Source organism: Chanodichthys erythropterus, chromosome 5 (genome assembly GCF_024489055.1).
Source record: "Chanodichthys erythropterus isolate Z2021 chromosome 5, ASM2448905v1, whole genome shotgun sequence".
NCBI lineage: Eukaryota > Metazoa > Chordata > Actinopteri > Cypriniformes > Xenocyprididae > Chanodichthys > Chanodichthys erythropterus.
The window spans coordinates 31,762,848-31,778,045 of record NC_090225.1 but is presented as its reverse complement, the minus strand read 5'-3'; the positions used below and the strand labels follow the sequence as shown (position 1 = coordinate 31,778,045).

Below are 15,198 nucleotides of genomic sequence, written 5' to 3'. Positions count from 1 at the left end.
TGTCAGCCTCAACAAAACCTTAATCTAGCCACTTTATACACACCCTTGGCCCAAATGAAAAATGCCTGAACAACAACAGTATTTTGAAAAAATATTTATTGTTTCACATTTAAACAAAAGAAACAAAAAACAATGCTTGCATGTCAATGCCACTGTGAACACAACTCTTCAACATCTGATTCAGTTCATGAACAAGCAGCACTGTGTACACAATTCGTCAACATCTGATTCAGTTCATGAACAAGCAGCACTGTGAACACAATTCTTCAACATCTGATTCAGTTCATGAACAAGCAGCACTGTGTACACAATTCGTCAACATCTGATTCAGTTCATGAACAAGCAGCACTGTGAACACAATTCGTCAACATCTGATTCAGTTCATGAACAAGCAGCACTGTGAACACAATTCTTCAACATCTGATTCAGTTCATGAACAAGCAGCACTGTGTACACAATTCGTCAACATCTGATTCAGTTCATGAACAAGCAGCACTGTGTACACAATTCGTCAACATCTGATTCAGTTCATGAACAAGCAGCACTGTGAACACAATTCGTCAACATCTGATTCAGTTCATGAACAAGCAGCACTGTGTACACAATTCGTCAACATCTGATTCAGTTCATGAACAAGCAGCACTGTGAACACAATTCGTCAACATCTGATTCAGTTCATGAACAAGCAGCACTGTGTACACAATTCTTCAACATCTGATTCAGTTCATGAACAAGCAGCACTGTGTACACAATTCTTCAACATCTGATTCAGTTAATGAACAAGCAGCACTGTGTACACAACTCTTCAACTTATGATTCAGTTTATGAACAAGCGGCACTGGACACAACTCTTGAAAATCCAAACAAGTCACAGATCCGTTAACCTGTTGTACTCTCCTGACACTCTTTTCTCTTCATCCTCTCTCTCCTGCCACCATCCCTATCTGGGGCCAGATATAGCCATCTTTTGATGGTGGAATCAATGTCCTTTTCTGTGGCCGCAGACGTCAGACGGTTACGCCTCACAGCCGCTGAAACATACATGTAAACATGGTTTGAAATCAGCTCCTGTATCAAAAGCTAATGTGGCTATTGAATTTTAAAGGAGAAATACATTAAAACTGAACCCAGAACCTATTTACAGACATTCAGTTACATCTACACATAGAGAATGTAAATTAATGCAGATCAGTTTAGTAATGAGCTGGCACCATCATCCGACCAGGTTAAGTACAGATATACAATACAGATATACTTTTCAAAAAAATCTTGGCCTTAGTGCAATGCTATGATAGTTTCAATACCATTTGTTCAGCAGAAAATAATAAGGACAATATGAATCATGTGAACTAGTCATGTATGTCTACACTTTCGATTTAAACTGGTCTTTGCATGTATACACCAGAATGTCCCGGGTTCAGTTTTAGTGGAATTGTCAGTTACACTATGTTTTATGGTTTCCTTGTTACACAGTGTAATTGTTAATTTAAGAACAGTGTAATATAATTGAAGTACTTACTATAGTTAGCATTAGGGTTTGGTTTAAAGTTACTGCATGCAACTATTCATAAGTAACTGTTATTATTACTCTAAGTACATGTAACATGCAGCAAGGACACTGTAAAATAAAAAATAACACTTGTGTTTCCTCTCCTCTCCCCTGCTCACCACCTCTTATCTACCTCCTCCCTTCTCTGCATAACTTCATTTTGTCCCCTCCTCTCATCTTTTTCCCTCATCCCTCAATTTCTCCACTCTATCCTTTTCCTCTGCCCTTTTTTCTCCCTCCCTCTTTCCATCCCTTCTCTCACATTTCCTCATCTCGTTCTCCTCTCTTCCTCTACTCCCCTTGTAACCTTAATTATCAATTTAAATAAATTTAGATTTTTAAACACTTAAAGCACTCTTATGGCATAAAGTACAACTTACCAATCACAACATCCCTTAAACGTAAGCGCTGGAAACCAATTTTTCCATTTATTCCTCTCATGTTGATTTTTTGCGCCAAAGAGTTAGTAATCAGGCCCTGCATAATCCTCCAAATGCACTCGTGGACGTCCACCCCACCTTTGAGAGCCAGCGTGTTTACCTGAAATCACCATGAATTATTTTTTTAAGCAATGGTTTAATCAATTATAAATCTGTCCCCACATTTAACAGGGTAAGTGCCACCACAAATAGAGTGCATGTCTGTGGAAAACACTGAAGATAGTAACCTCAGTTTTAGGAAATGTGATGATTTGCCAACATACCAACTGTTTCTGGAGGTCAGGATTACTATGTAGTTGTTCCTCCATTTCCTGAAGAGAACTGACATCTTTAAGTGGCAACAAATTTCGATCCAGGACTGTCTCTGTCTCATCAGCCGATTTCATACTCTGCAGGGTCTTGAAGATGATTCGCAGTTGGTCCATCATCATTTCCTGTTTTGTTAATATATTACGCAGGAGGGCTAGGAAGAAAACAAGAAAGACAAATATAAGTTTTCAGTCACTTAATTAGGTAAACACTGACCATTTGCTTGTCCAAACCAAAACTGTATTCCAATGCAAGTCAAATTTGCAAGTTAACATGCCAAACGACTAAAATTGTGGATTAATCACCATTGGGACTATTCTTTATCATCACAAATTACAACATCTCAACAAAACATTCTTGAGATATGAATTTTTGGAAGTTGATGGCACAAACATACGTTCATCTAAGTTTTAACTTGTAGTCATTTTTTGTATAAGAAAGAGTGTAAAAAACAATATGAAGTACAAATAGTAATTTGCCAGAGGAAAAAAAATTACGAAAAACAAACATAACTATAATAAATATTAATATACTCACATGTTTGCAAACTAGATGTCTGCTCCCTGGTCTGGTGTGGCTCAATATGCTTTGATGGGACTAGAGAAGGTGCAGCATGGCTTGGTCTATGGCTCTCAGAGCTGGCATGACTTGATCTACCAGTCTCAGTGCTGATGCTGCTTGATGTGTGGATCTCACTGCTGACATGCCTTAATGGACGAATCTCAGAACTGATGTGCCTCGATGTACAGCGCTCAGTGATAATGTGCCTGCTATGGTCTCTTGGGTTGTGCTCAGGACTGCTATGGCCTCTTGGGTAGAGGTCAGGAGTGCTGTGGCCTCTTGGGTTGTGCTCAGGACTGCTATGGCCTCTTGGGTAGAGGTCAGGAGTGCTGTCATCACTTGAGTAAAGCTCAGGAGTGCAGTAGCCTCTTCGATGGAGGTCAGGAGTGCTGTGGTCTTTTGGGTGGAGGTCAGCAGCACTGTGGCCTTTTGGGTGGACCTGAGGAGTGCTGTGGTCTTTTGGGTGGATGTCAGCAGTGCTGTGGTCTTTTGGGTGGAGCTTGGGGCTGTTTTGCTTTCCTGGGTCTAATGCAGGAGTGGTGTGCTGCCTACTGATCTTTGGAGCACTGGGCAATGAATACTTTCTGCTCAAATGTACAAAATATGTTAGTCCTTTATCTGCTGTGATAAAGTGTATAAAATTTTTAAAAATACTGAAGCTTCCTACCCTTTTCTTGACATTGTTCCTTCCAGGGTGCCTTCCATGTCATCATAGTGACATTCAGGAACACCGTGGCCTCTTTGGTGAAGCTTGGGGATGTTTTGCTTTACTGGTTCTAATGCAGGACTTTTGTGCTGTCTGACGATCTTTGGAGCATTGGGCAATGGATACTTTCTGCTTAGAAGTACAACAGATCTTAGCACTTTATCTGGTATAATAAAATACACTATAATTTAAAATAGCAGTAGGTTCTTACCCTTTTTTTGATTTTTTTTCTTTCACAGTGCTTTCCATCTCATCATCATCATCCTCTCCGGGGAAAAAATTGTTTTTAGGTCTAAGAACATATATCATCATTTCAAGATATGCAATTATTAGTAAATGTTGTGCACCACCAATTAATAATAAAAAAACAAAAACAAAAAAAAAAACAATGAAACACATTCTTCCCCCTACATTCTTCTTCTTTTAAATTTAATTGGTGAGTTCCCTCCATCACTTCCAATGTCAGTGTGATCAACAGCTTGAGGAAGTTTCCGTCTAGCTTCATTGTAGTCATCTGGGAAATTAAAAAAAAAAAAAAAAAAAAAAGCAATTTTAAGTAATACATAACACTAGTTCAGTTTGAAGAAAGAGGTGAATTAATGTAACTTACGTGATGTGTAAATAATTCTGGCCTTATGGGGCTTCCATTCATCTCCAGGACATTCTTGTAATTTTACAGCTTTTGCTACATCAGTTTTATTTGGAGGCCACATGCACTCTCCATTTTTCATCCAAATGGAAGGTACAACTTCAACCTCATTGGTGTTGTCAAAAACAACTATGTGAAACATCTAATGAGAAAAAATTGAAACCACAGTAACATACTCTTTAGCCAACTGAAATGCTAAAACAAAAGGGCTATTTGTCTCAATGCAATAGTGGAACAACAACAAATCGGTTTTGGAATGGTAGTCTCACATACTTCTGGGGCTTATTTCTAACCATGAAACATTTGATGTTAGTAGAGAGGTTGGAAACAACAAAAATTCCCAGCTCTCTTGAGTCAATAGGATATGTAAAGAAGTGTTCCACCTGTTTATATTCATTGGCCACAATGTACACTATTCCTTTATCCTCAACAATGTTCTGGACTAACAACAACTTTTTATCAATTTTGATGCAACAATCTCTCTCTTTGACCTTCACAACTACATCATCTGTAGCAAGCACTCTATATTGACGAACTTGTTGTGAGAAGCATTCTGGCACTGGCCCATCCATATGCTCATTTTCCAGTTTTTGAGTTGCCTCTTTAACATCAGAACTGTAGCTGTCATTTTCCATCTCTGATAATCTTCGTATCACCTGAGTCAAAGGATTAAGTGGACCTCGAACCAATTTTTTTAGTTTTCCTAAGAAATTTTCAAAGGGAAATGCTGATATAAGGTCTAAATTACCATGGACTTTGACATCATCACTGAGATGCACCAGACCATGAATATTGTATACCAAAAACTCCTCACCGTAAAGCAGGCCAAAGTGTTCAACGAATGACACCAAAAGAGTTTTAGCAAAGTCATTCAACTCCATACAATATTGTGGACTTGCCAAAATATACACGCCTACTGACAACAGCATGAAGTTGTCATAGATCTGAGGCTGCAGAATACCCCTCAGCACAACTGGACCAGTGTACAACAAGAATTGGCGTAGTTCTGTGGCTTTCCACCTACATCTTTCAGCCAGAACCCGTGGCCTTCGAGCAAACTCGCTTGGAATGTAATTTCTCAGTGCAAGAAGTCTATCTGAAACTATGGAAGCTTGACTAGATGAAATGCGACAGTACAAGGGACCAGTGGTGCTGATCCACAAGTCTAAGAGACGTCTCATTACACCCAGACAAACCAGGTGCATATAATCATATGGAAAACAAGTGACCATGTCGATGCCAACCTCTGTAAGAGGTGAGTGTTGGATGTGGTGTTCTTCATCTGTGGCTTGCCTAAAACTATCATCAGTTCTGCGCCTCGCATTAACCTCAGGAAATGTCATTCTATTCGATTTGCGGATACCTGTTTGGTGACACTTGTCACATCCATGATAAGCAGTGTGTGACTTCACACCTCTGATGAACGCTCGTGCTGGGGTGTCACACACAACAGAAACAACATTCAAAAAGAAAGTTTTCTGCTTGAACAGAAACCCATCTTTCAACACTTTTAGCTCTTGAACCAGATCATGAAGATACTCAGTCAAGGAATTTGGCTTAGAAGTACCACAAAACAGTCCAATCAAAATAGGTTTCTTGGTGTATCCTTGCAACAAACCAAGAATTGGCCAAAACTGTGTAGTTGTACTCTTGAAGATAGGTAATCCATCAAAATTTAATTGCAGTTTAAAAACATGTCTGTCTGGCACATTACGCCAAATGACATCTAGAATTTTCCGAATAGAATTCAGAATTCCACAATAATGGAACACACCACCTGCCACACTGCTAATTTTGTAGCTCGTTTTTGTTTTCAACAACGTTCGTCCATCCTTTGGCAGAGAGGGATGACAGATTTTGAGGATGCTGAGAAGCGCTGACAGAGCTATTAGAGATATTCCAAATTCAATTGCCCAGTCTGCCAGAGAACTCTGCAAACCACCATCCATCTCACTACACTGTTCTCCAAGATCAGGCAGATCCTCAACAGAAGCTGCACTCTTTTCATGTACTTCCTTATCCTCAGTGCCATCAACTAGATCATCATCACTTTCATCACCAATTTGCATGTCAGATTCCTCTGAATCATCAACATTAACACTTGTCTCATCATTCACAATTCTTTCCCCATCATGCTCGTTTTCCATTAGTTTACTGACTACCCTTAATGCCTTTCTTCGTGAATTGCCCCTATCATTGTACATCCAAGTCTTTTCCATACCGTGGCTTTACTCAGGTCTTTTGTTCTTCAACCTGAAACAACAAATAAAAGAAAATATTTCAAATTGTAAAATGAATCATATAAATTATTAATAATACAGAAAGCAAACACACACACACCAAACACAATCAAGAAAATCATAAATGAATTGGTGAAACTACAAGGTCCATGTACGTTTTGATAGTTGTTGGCACCTTTAATAGTTTTCTTCATTTGTTCCAAAAAAAATATTTTTTGATTGACAGGTTAAAAACATGAACCAAAAAAATCAAGCAGAAATATTTTTGTTTTTGTTGTTGTTGAACAAATGGAAAAATGAACAACGGTGTTGTTGTTTTCTTAATTTCTGCTTATTTCATTTCAAATTGAAAGACAAACTATCAAAACAAACACATAAACCCGTTTGCTCTCATTACATAATTTGTCAAACAACACCATTGTATTATTAAATCTATACAACTTGAATATTACAATCTGAACCCAGATAGCAAGCCATGATCGAAATAATGTTGATTCAATATTAATTTGTCAATGTTAACATCATTGAATCAATATCACTTTTGCACCCTCAATTAATGTTGAAATTTCAACAAAAAATAAATAAATAAATAAATAAATGGTAATGGCATTGAATCAATGTTTCCACTTTCAGAAAATGAAACAACTACAACTGACTTAAAGCCACAGCCTGAAATCAACTGAAAATAAAAGAAGACAATAAATCTCTCAAGATAATTCTTTTTGAGAATTAACAGGTTTAGATGTTGATGTTTTATTGAAAATGTTTGGTCACCATTTTGGTGGTCAGTGGTTCTTTTAGTTGGGCAGTTTGACTCTGGGCTTTTTGTGTGAGTTTGTGCTCTTTGTAACAGTGTTTACTAAAACACACCATTTGTTGCAAAGAAACAAGAAACAATAAACTAGTATATAAGACAGTTTTCTGCCTCACAAAGCAGAGTATATTTCTAACCTTGTTCCTGACCAAAAGTGGTTAATTGTTATTGAAATATTTACCAATAATACTTTCTTGCCACTGATCATATTCAGATTTTTTTTAAATAATGATGACCAATGTTGGTGACCAAACATTTTCAATAAAACATCAACATCTAAACCTGTTAATTCTCAAAAAGAATTATCTTGAGAGATTTATTGTCGTCTTTTATCTTCAGTTGATTTCAGGCTGTGGCTTGAAGTCAGTTGTAGTTGTGTTTCATTTTCTGAGAGTGCAAACATTTATTCAATGCCACTACCATTGACTTTTATTTGCTGAAATTTCAACATATTTTCAACATTAATTGAGGGTGCAAAAGTGATATTGATTCAATGATGTTAACGTTGACAAATTAACATTGATTCAACATTATTTTGATCATAGCTTGCTATCTGGGAATGTAATCGACGAACATTTAACATTAGTGAACTGATTACATTTTAATATAGGCCTAACAGCTACGATTATGCATTGTTCATACTTACTCTACAATCCAAAAAAAGTAACGTTAAACCAAATATAGGCTATAAAATATATTTTACAATATTCACTTACCAAACTTCGTTCGCTATGCTCGAGTCAATTGAGGAGTCCACGGCCGTTAGAGATGTGCAGCCTCAAGTGCATTCAGTGCCCGCCCAATTCTTCAATAACTCTGATTCCGGGAGTAATTTTTTTTTTTTTTTTTGGTTAAAGCGTTCTAAAACGTTAACCAAACCAGCTAAATCGCAAGATTACACACTTTTAAATGAAGAAAAAAAAAAAATCCAAATCGAACAATAAAGGTACAAGATTGAGTCTGAGTGTGTCCTGACTGCAATGAGGTTAAAACGGCAAACCCATGAAGCATTGCGCTTTATGCGCGCTTTTCTAGATGCGACCTGATTGGTAGATTTTTTTTCTTGCTCCAATATGCCCAATAATACTAGGACATTTTCAGAAAGAAAACATATGTGTGAAATTGGCCTTGTTTGTGCATAAATTAAGATAATCAAACAATTAAATTTCTATCTGCTGCTAATTTAAAAAGCTTGCTTCCTTCTAACACTATTATACAGTATATAGGTACCATTAATATGTAGGTATATGTATATATATATATATATATATAAAGCAAATATTACACACAAACAAAATTATTACAAACACACACACATACATATATATATATATATATATATATATATATATATATATATATATATATATATATATAGCTATATATACATACATATATATGCTTTGTGTACTGTGTTAGACTGTCTTAGTATTGCGCTTTTGTTGGTTTGCTTACGGTTTGTTGTCCTCTATTGTAAATCTCTTTGGATAAAAGAGTTTGCTGAATGATTAAATGTAGCCTAAATGTAATATAAATTTAAAGTTTATGGTGTCCCATAATTGATTAAACCTTGTTGATGGAGAGCAATAAACCCACGTTGTAAACAGGAATAGGGGAAACAGCTGTGTTCATGAAAATATTATCAATTATGAAATATCTGTGGGAAAAGTCTGGCCACACATATGTGGCCCACAGTTCTATATTTTACATGTGGCCCAAATAATACACTTAACAATTGGCCCATATCTTGTTTGCCGTCTTAAAGACGGTTCCATGTCCACCATAACCGGGCCATGTTCGGTTCACATGCCTCATGCCAGTGCCGACTGAATGCCAGCTGTGCCGGCTTCATGCCAAATCAGGGCCAGAAGTCTTTGCTACCTGGGATGTTGTGCATGTCAAAGTAGGAAATATGAATGTACAGTGAATTTATGGTCTTGTTTCAAATGCATTGATCAATATGCTTCAGTGTAGCCTACATGTGCGCTGGTTCCTTTCCACGTTCTGACCAGTGCCCGAGACTCAATCAAACTCAAGCCCATTCATTCAAATGACTAATAATGGAAAATAACAAGCGCTTCCATTTCAAAGTCCCTGTTATCAGATCTACTGAAGATGTTGCTGTTCATGTTTGCCAGCGGAGGACATTTGACAAATCCAGACCAGACTATGTTCTACGGCCATGTCTGGAATAAAGAGTAGCCTATCCATCTCGCACAGTACAGTATAGGGTGATATTCCTTAACCCGTGATATAAGATTTTGGTCATACTACCCATTCATCTCATTCAACCCAGTATCAACGTCAGTAGGCTACAGTTCTTGTATTTCGGGCACTCCACAAGGTGTCACTGTGGCCTCAACGCTTCGCACTCGCCTACTCTGAGCTCGATTGCTATGTCTGAGGTAAACCACACCCTCCTCATTACCCTACGGACAAAGAAATGTAGAAATAAAGAAATGTGAAAATGAACAAATATGGAAATACATAAATAAATGTGGAAAAAAATAAAAATCAAAATGAATAAATGTATATATAAATAAAATTAAAAAATGAAATGTGGAAAAAAATAAATATATACATAAATAAGAAAATTAATGTATAAATAATAATAACAATTATATATATTTAATTATATTTAATTAACAATTAATTTATATAATTTATATATTTAATTTATATATTAATTTATATATATATATATAGATTTATATATATATATATATATATATATATATATATATATATAATTTATTTTTGCTTTTCTATGTATATTTATTTATATATTGGTGCTTTTTACATTTCTTTGTATATTTATTTATGTATTTATTTATTTTTAATTTTGGCAGACTTGGGATTCCATAGTGAGGCTCAGGAAGCGGAATCTTCCATTGAGCCGCATTCAAATGTCTATTTTGGAAGTGCAAAGACTTGTAGACTAAAACATACAATAGTACTTTTAAATCTACTGATATACGCTTTCAACTGACATACAAATGGACATTATTAAATAATAATAATAATAAAAAGCAATTGCCAAGAAACAATTGGTTGTTACTGGTCCATTCACACCAGCGCGGAGAAAAGTAACAGGAACCACGTGACATCTCAGTACAGCCTGGATCAATTATTTGAAGTCGCGGACCATTTTTAATAGACAACAAAATTGAAGATACACAGTAAAGCACTTAAAATTCGAGAATAATGTAGATTCGTCGTATCTGGCCAATTTTAGACCACAGTGGGTCCGCTAAGCCCCGCCCACTGTGATTTCTATGGATTCTACCTGCATGTGCAGATAACACCGATCTGGCGAAAAATTAATAATAATTCGTTATCATTTGTTTTTCCATTCGTCCATTTCTTTCCGTTATGAGATCGCGGCTCGCAGCAGAGCAATCGTCGGGACTGTATCGGTGACCAGTAACATTCAAGGCGGTATTTGGTGGTAATGATGGCTTTCAGGCGGACTGTGTTCTTCTGCCTGTTGTGTTTGTTGATGCTCGTGCACGGCAGCAGGAGGAGACACGCGCGCTGTCCCGCATCATGTACATGCAGTAAAGATAACGCCTTATGTGCCAATACCGGATCAATACCGAGGAGCTTCCCACCAGATGTCATCTCACTGTGAGTAATGACAACAATAATAACAGTGTGTCATTATTATTATTATTATATTGTAACCTGTGTCCAGTTATTGATGTTTTTTTTTCCCCCAGATCGTTCGTCAAGTCTGGCTTCACTGAAATCCCTAAAGAGAGTTTCATTCACACACCAGCCCTCAATCTGCTGTAAGATTGTCACATCACTTCATGAGAGAGAGAGAGCTTTCATATGTTCTGTCTGATCAGTGCAGTTTGACTGTATAATGCTTTACAATCGAGTTCATAATAGCTCATGACAGGGGTAAAGAGAGAGAGAGAGATGAAACCAAATAAATAAACTTAATAACATAAAGAAAACATTGATTAAATGATTGATTTTAAGAAAAAAATAAATAACTAATACATCTAAATAATACATCTATCTACAGTAGTACAGCACTAATATAGTGAGTAGAAAAATAATGCAACATAATAGAAACTGATTATAATATAACAGTATTTTCACCGTGTAAATTTGGTCTGTTTACATGAAAATATATATTTATGGTGGATGTTTTTGTTTTCATATTTCAAAGATTGAGAGACCCCTGTCATATGTTAGACCTTATAAAATGTTTTCTCATACATACATTTAGCCAGACTTGCTTACAGCTTTAAAGAGTAAAATGCACTATAAAAATAATGTGTTAACATGAGTTATAATATTATTATTATATACATCTATAGTGTAATCACCAAACAATAGCAAAGCTTGTAAATATGATTTTTTTCTAAATAATTTATGAAAAGATGATGCAGAGAAATGTTTATTATAACACATTATTAATATATTTATAGAGCATCTGAAATATAATTGGAAATATAATCTATAAAGTATATAAAAAAAGGTTTACTGTATCTTCCCTGAGAATTTATATCCCTCCATTAAAATGATATGACTGTCCCACTTTGCCAATAATACGTCTTCCTTAGCTGGACAATAAACACTGCAGCAAAAAGTCAATGTTTGAAATAAAAAATCATATTTACTGTTATATCCTAACATAATAACATATCACAAATTACTCATAATCACATTTTTCTACTTCATAACCTTAAAGGTGAAGTATGTACGATTTTCAATGTTAAAATATATTGTCTTAACCCATTCTATGGTTCAGTGACTACTATTAGTAAGCCAGTCATGTGTTTGTCTCGCCCAAAAGTGTAAACATTGAGCTTTCCAGACCCTACTGTACTGAAACAGGAGAGATCGGGGCGTGGCTGCTGTAACAGGCTGAGAGAGTGGGCGTGGCTGCTGTAACAGGCTGAGAGAGTGGGGCGTGGCTGCTGTAACAGGCTGAGAGAGTGGGCGTGGCTGCTGTAACAGGCTGAGAGAGTGGGGCGTGGCTGCTGTAACAGGCTGAGAGAGGGGGCGTGGCTGCTGTAACAGGCTGAGAGAGTGGGGCGTGGCTGCTGTGACAGGCTGAGAGAGTGGGCGTGGCTGCTGTAACAGGCTGAGAGAGTGGGGCGTGGCTGCTGTAACAGGCTGAGAGAGTGGGGCGTGGCTGCTGTAACAGGCTGAGAGAGTGGGGCGTGGCTGCTGTAACAGGCTGAGAGAGTGGGGCGTGGCTGCTGTCACAGGCTGAGAGAGTGGGGCGTGGCTGCTGTGACAGGCTGAGAGAGGGGGCGTGCCGGCTGTGACACGCTGAGAGAGGGGGCGTTGCTGCTGTGACAGGCTGAGAGAGTGGGGCGTGGCTGCTGTGACAGGCTGAGAGAGTGGGGCGTGGCTGCTGTGACAGGCTGAGAGAGTGGGGCGTGGCTGCTGTGACAGGCTGAGAGAGTGGGGCGTGGCTGCTGTGACAGGCTGAGAGAGGGGGGCGTGGCTGCTGTGACAGGCTGAGAGAGGGGGCGTGGCTGCTGTGACAGGCTGAGAGAGTGGGGCGTGGCTGCTGTAACAGGCTGAGAGAGTGGGGCGTGGCTGCTGTAACAGGCTGAGAGAGTGGGCGTGGCTGCTGTAACAGGTTGAGAGAGTGGGCGTGGCTGCTGTAACAGGCTGAGAGAGTGGGGCGTGGCTGCTGTAACAGGCTGAGAGAGACGGCGTTGCTGCTGTAACAGGCTGAGAGAGTGGGCGTGGCTGCTGTAACAGGCTGAGAGAGTGGGCGTGGCTGCTGTAACAGGCTGAGAGAGTGGGGCGTGGCTGCTGTAACAGGCTGAGAGAGTGGGGCGTGGCTGCTGTAACAGGCTGAGAGAGTGGGCGTGGCTGCTGTAACAGGCTGAGAGAGTGGGGCGTGGCTGCTGTAACAGGCTGAGAGAGTGGGCGTGGCTGCTGTAACAGGCTGAGAGAGTGGGGCGTGGCTGCTGTAACAGGCTGAGAGAGTGGGGCGTGGCTGCTGTAACAGGCTGAGAGAGTGGGCGTGGCTGCTGTAACAGGCTGAGAGAGTGGGGCGTGGCTGCTGTAACAGGCTGAGAGAGTGGGGCGTGGCTGCTGTAACAGGCTGAGAGAGTGGGGCGTGGCTGCTGTAACAGGCTGAGAGAGTGGGGCGTGGCTGCTGTAACAGGCTGAGAGAGTGGGGCGTGGCTGCTGTAACAGGCTGAGAGAGTGGGGCGTGGCTGCTGTAACAGGCTGAGAGAGTGGGGCGTGGCTGCTGTAACAGGCTGAGAGAGTGGGGCGTGGCTGCTGTAACAGGCTGAGAGAGTGGGGCGTGGCTGCTGTAACAGGCTGAGAGAGTGGGGCGTGGCTGCTGTAACAGGCTGAGAGAGTGGGGCGTGGCTGCTGTAACAGGCTGAGAGAGTGGGGCGTGGCTGCTGTAACAGGCTGAGAGAGTGGGGCGTGGCTGCTGTAACAGGCTGAGAGAGTGGGGCGTGGCTGCTGTAACAGGCTGAGAGAGTGGGGCGTGGCTGCTGTAACAGGCTGAGAGAGTGGGGCGTGGCTGCTGTAACAGGCTGAGAGAGTGGGGCGTGGCTGCTGTAACAGGCTGAGAGAGTGGGGCGTGGCTGCTGTAACAGGCTGAGAGAGTGGGGCGTGGCTGCTGTAACAGGCTGAGAGAGTGGGGCGTGGCTGCTGTAACAGGCTGAGAGAGTGGGGCGTGGCTGCTGTAACAGGCTGAGAGAGTGGGGCGTGGCTGCTGTAACAGGCTGAGAGAGTGGGGCGTGGCTGCTGTAACAGGCTGAGAGAGTGGGGCGTGGCTGCTGTAACAGGCTGAGAGAGTGGGCGTGGCTGCTGTAACAGGCTGAGAGAGTGGGGCGTGGCTGCTGTAACAGGCTGAGAGAGTGGGGCGTGGCTGCTGTAACAGGCTGAGAGAGTGGGCGTGGCTGCTGTAACAGGCTGAGAGAGTGGGGCGTGGCTGCTGTAACAGGCTGAGAGAGGGGGCGTGGCTGCTGTAACAGGCTGAGAGAGTGGGGCGTGGCTGCTGTAACAGGCTGAGAGAGTGGGCGTGGCTGCTGTAACAGGCTGAGAGAGTGGGCGTGGCTGCTGTAACAGGCTGAGAGAGTGGGCGTGGCTGCTGTAACAGGCTGAGAGAGTGGGGCGTGGCTGCTGTAACAGGCTGAGAGAGTGGGGCGTGGCTGCTGTAACAGGCTGAGAGAGGGGGCGTGGCTGCTGTAACAGGCTGAGAGAGTGGGGCGTGGCTGCTGTAACAGGCTGAGAGAGTGGGGCGTGGCTGCTGTAACAGGCTGAGAGAGTGGGGCGTGGCTGCTGTAACAGGCTGAGAGAGGGGGCGTGGCTGCTGTAACAGGCTGAGAGAGTGGGCGTTGCTGCTGTAACAGGCTGAGAGAGTGGGGCGTGGCTGCTGTAACAGGCTGAGAGAGTGGGGCGTGGCTGCTGTAACAGGCTGAGAGAGTGGGGCGTGGCTGCTGTAACAGGCTGAGAGAGTGGGGCGTGGCTGCTGTAACAGGCTGAGAGAGTGGGCGTGGCTGCTGTAACAGGCTGAGAGAGTGGGCGTGGCTGCTGTAACAGGCTGAGAGAGTGGGGCGTGGCTGCTGTAACAGGCTGAGAGAGTGGGCGTGGCTGCTGTAACAGGCTGAGAGAGTGGGCGTGGCTGCTGTAACAGGCTGAGAGAGTGGGCGTGGCTGCTGTAACAGGCTGAGAGAGTGGGGCGTGGCTGCTGTAACAGGCTGAGAGAGTGGGCGTGGCTGCTGTAACAGGCTGAGAGAGTGGGCGTGGCTGCTGTAACAGGCTGAGAGAGTGGGGCGTGGCTGCTGTAACAGGCTGAGAGAGTGGGGCGTGGCTGCTGTAACAGGCTGAGAGAGTGGGGCGTGGCTGCTGTAACAGGCTGAGAGAGTGGGGCGTGGCTGCTGTAACAGGCTGAGAGAGTGGGGCGTGGCTGCTGTAACAGGCTGAGAGA

At 41.4% G+C, this 15,198-nt stretch overlaps 1 protein-coding gene across 2 annotated transcripts; it reads right to left on the bottom strand.

Moving 5' to 3' along the window:
- Positions 1 to 610: 610 nt before the first annotated feature.
- On the bottom strand, positions 611 to 8,487 carry LOC137020826 (serine/arginine repetitive matrix protein 2-like). 2 transcript variants are annotated; one of them, XM_067386905.1, is made up of 10 exons: positions 7,985 to 8,487; positions 6,436 to 6,467; positions 4,176 to 4,356; positions 3,977 to 4,079; positions 3,777 to 3,857; positions 3,527 to 3,694; positions 2,836 to 3,443; positions 2,253 to 2,452; positions 1,930 to 2,089; positions 611 to 1,031 (listed from the first exon to the last, which is right to left on the bottom strand). In XM_067386905.1, the coding sequence occupies exons 3-10, from the start codon at positions 4,354 to 4,356 to the stop codon at positions 880 to 882; spliced, it is 1,653 nt and encodes a 550-aa protein (XP_067243006.1). In that variant the 5' UTR covers positions 6,436 to 6,467; positions 7,985 to 8,487; the 3' UTR covers positions 611 to 879. The 2 variants fall into 2 exon arrangements, with proteins under 2 accessions (XP_067243006.1, XP_067243005.1); XM_067386904.1 differs by lacking the exons at positions 611 to 1,031; positions 1,930 to 2,089; positions 2,253 to 2,452; ... (2 more) ...; positions 3,777 to 3,857; positions 3,977 to 4,079 and having other exon boundaries at positions 4,121 to 6,467.
- Positions 8,488 to 15,198: the final 6,711 nt, after the last annotated feature.

What these genes read in the sequence shown, in the direction of transcription:
- LOC137020826 (XM_067386904.1), bottom strand. Translation starts at nt 6,433, where the DNA reads ATGGAAAAGACTTGGATGTACAATGATAGGGGCAATTCACGAAGAAAG.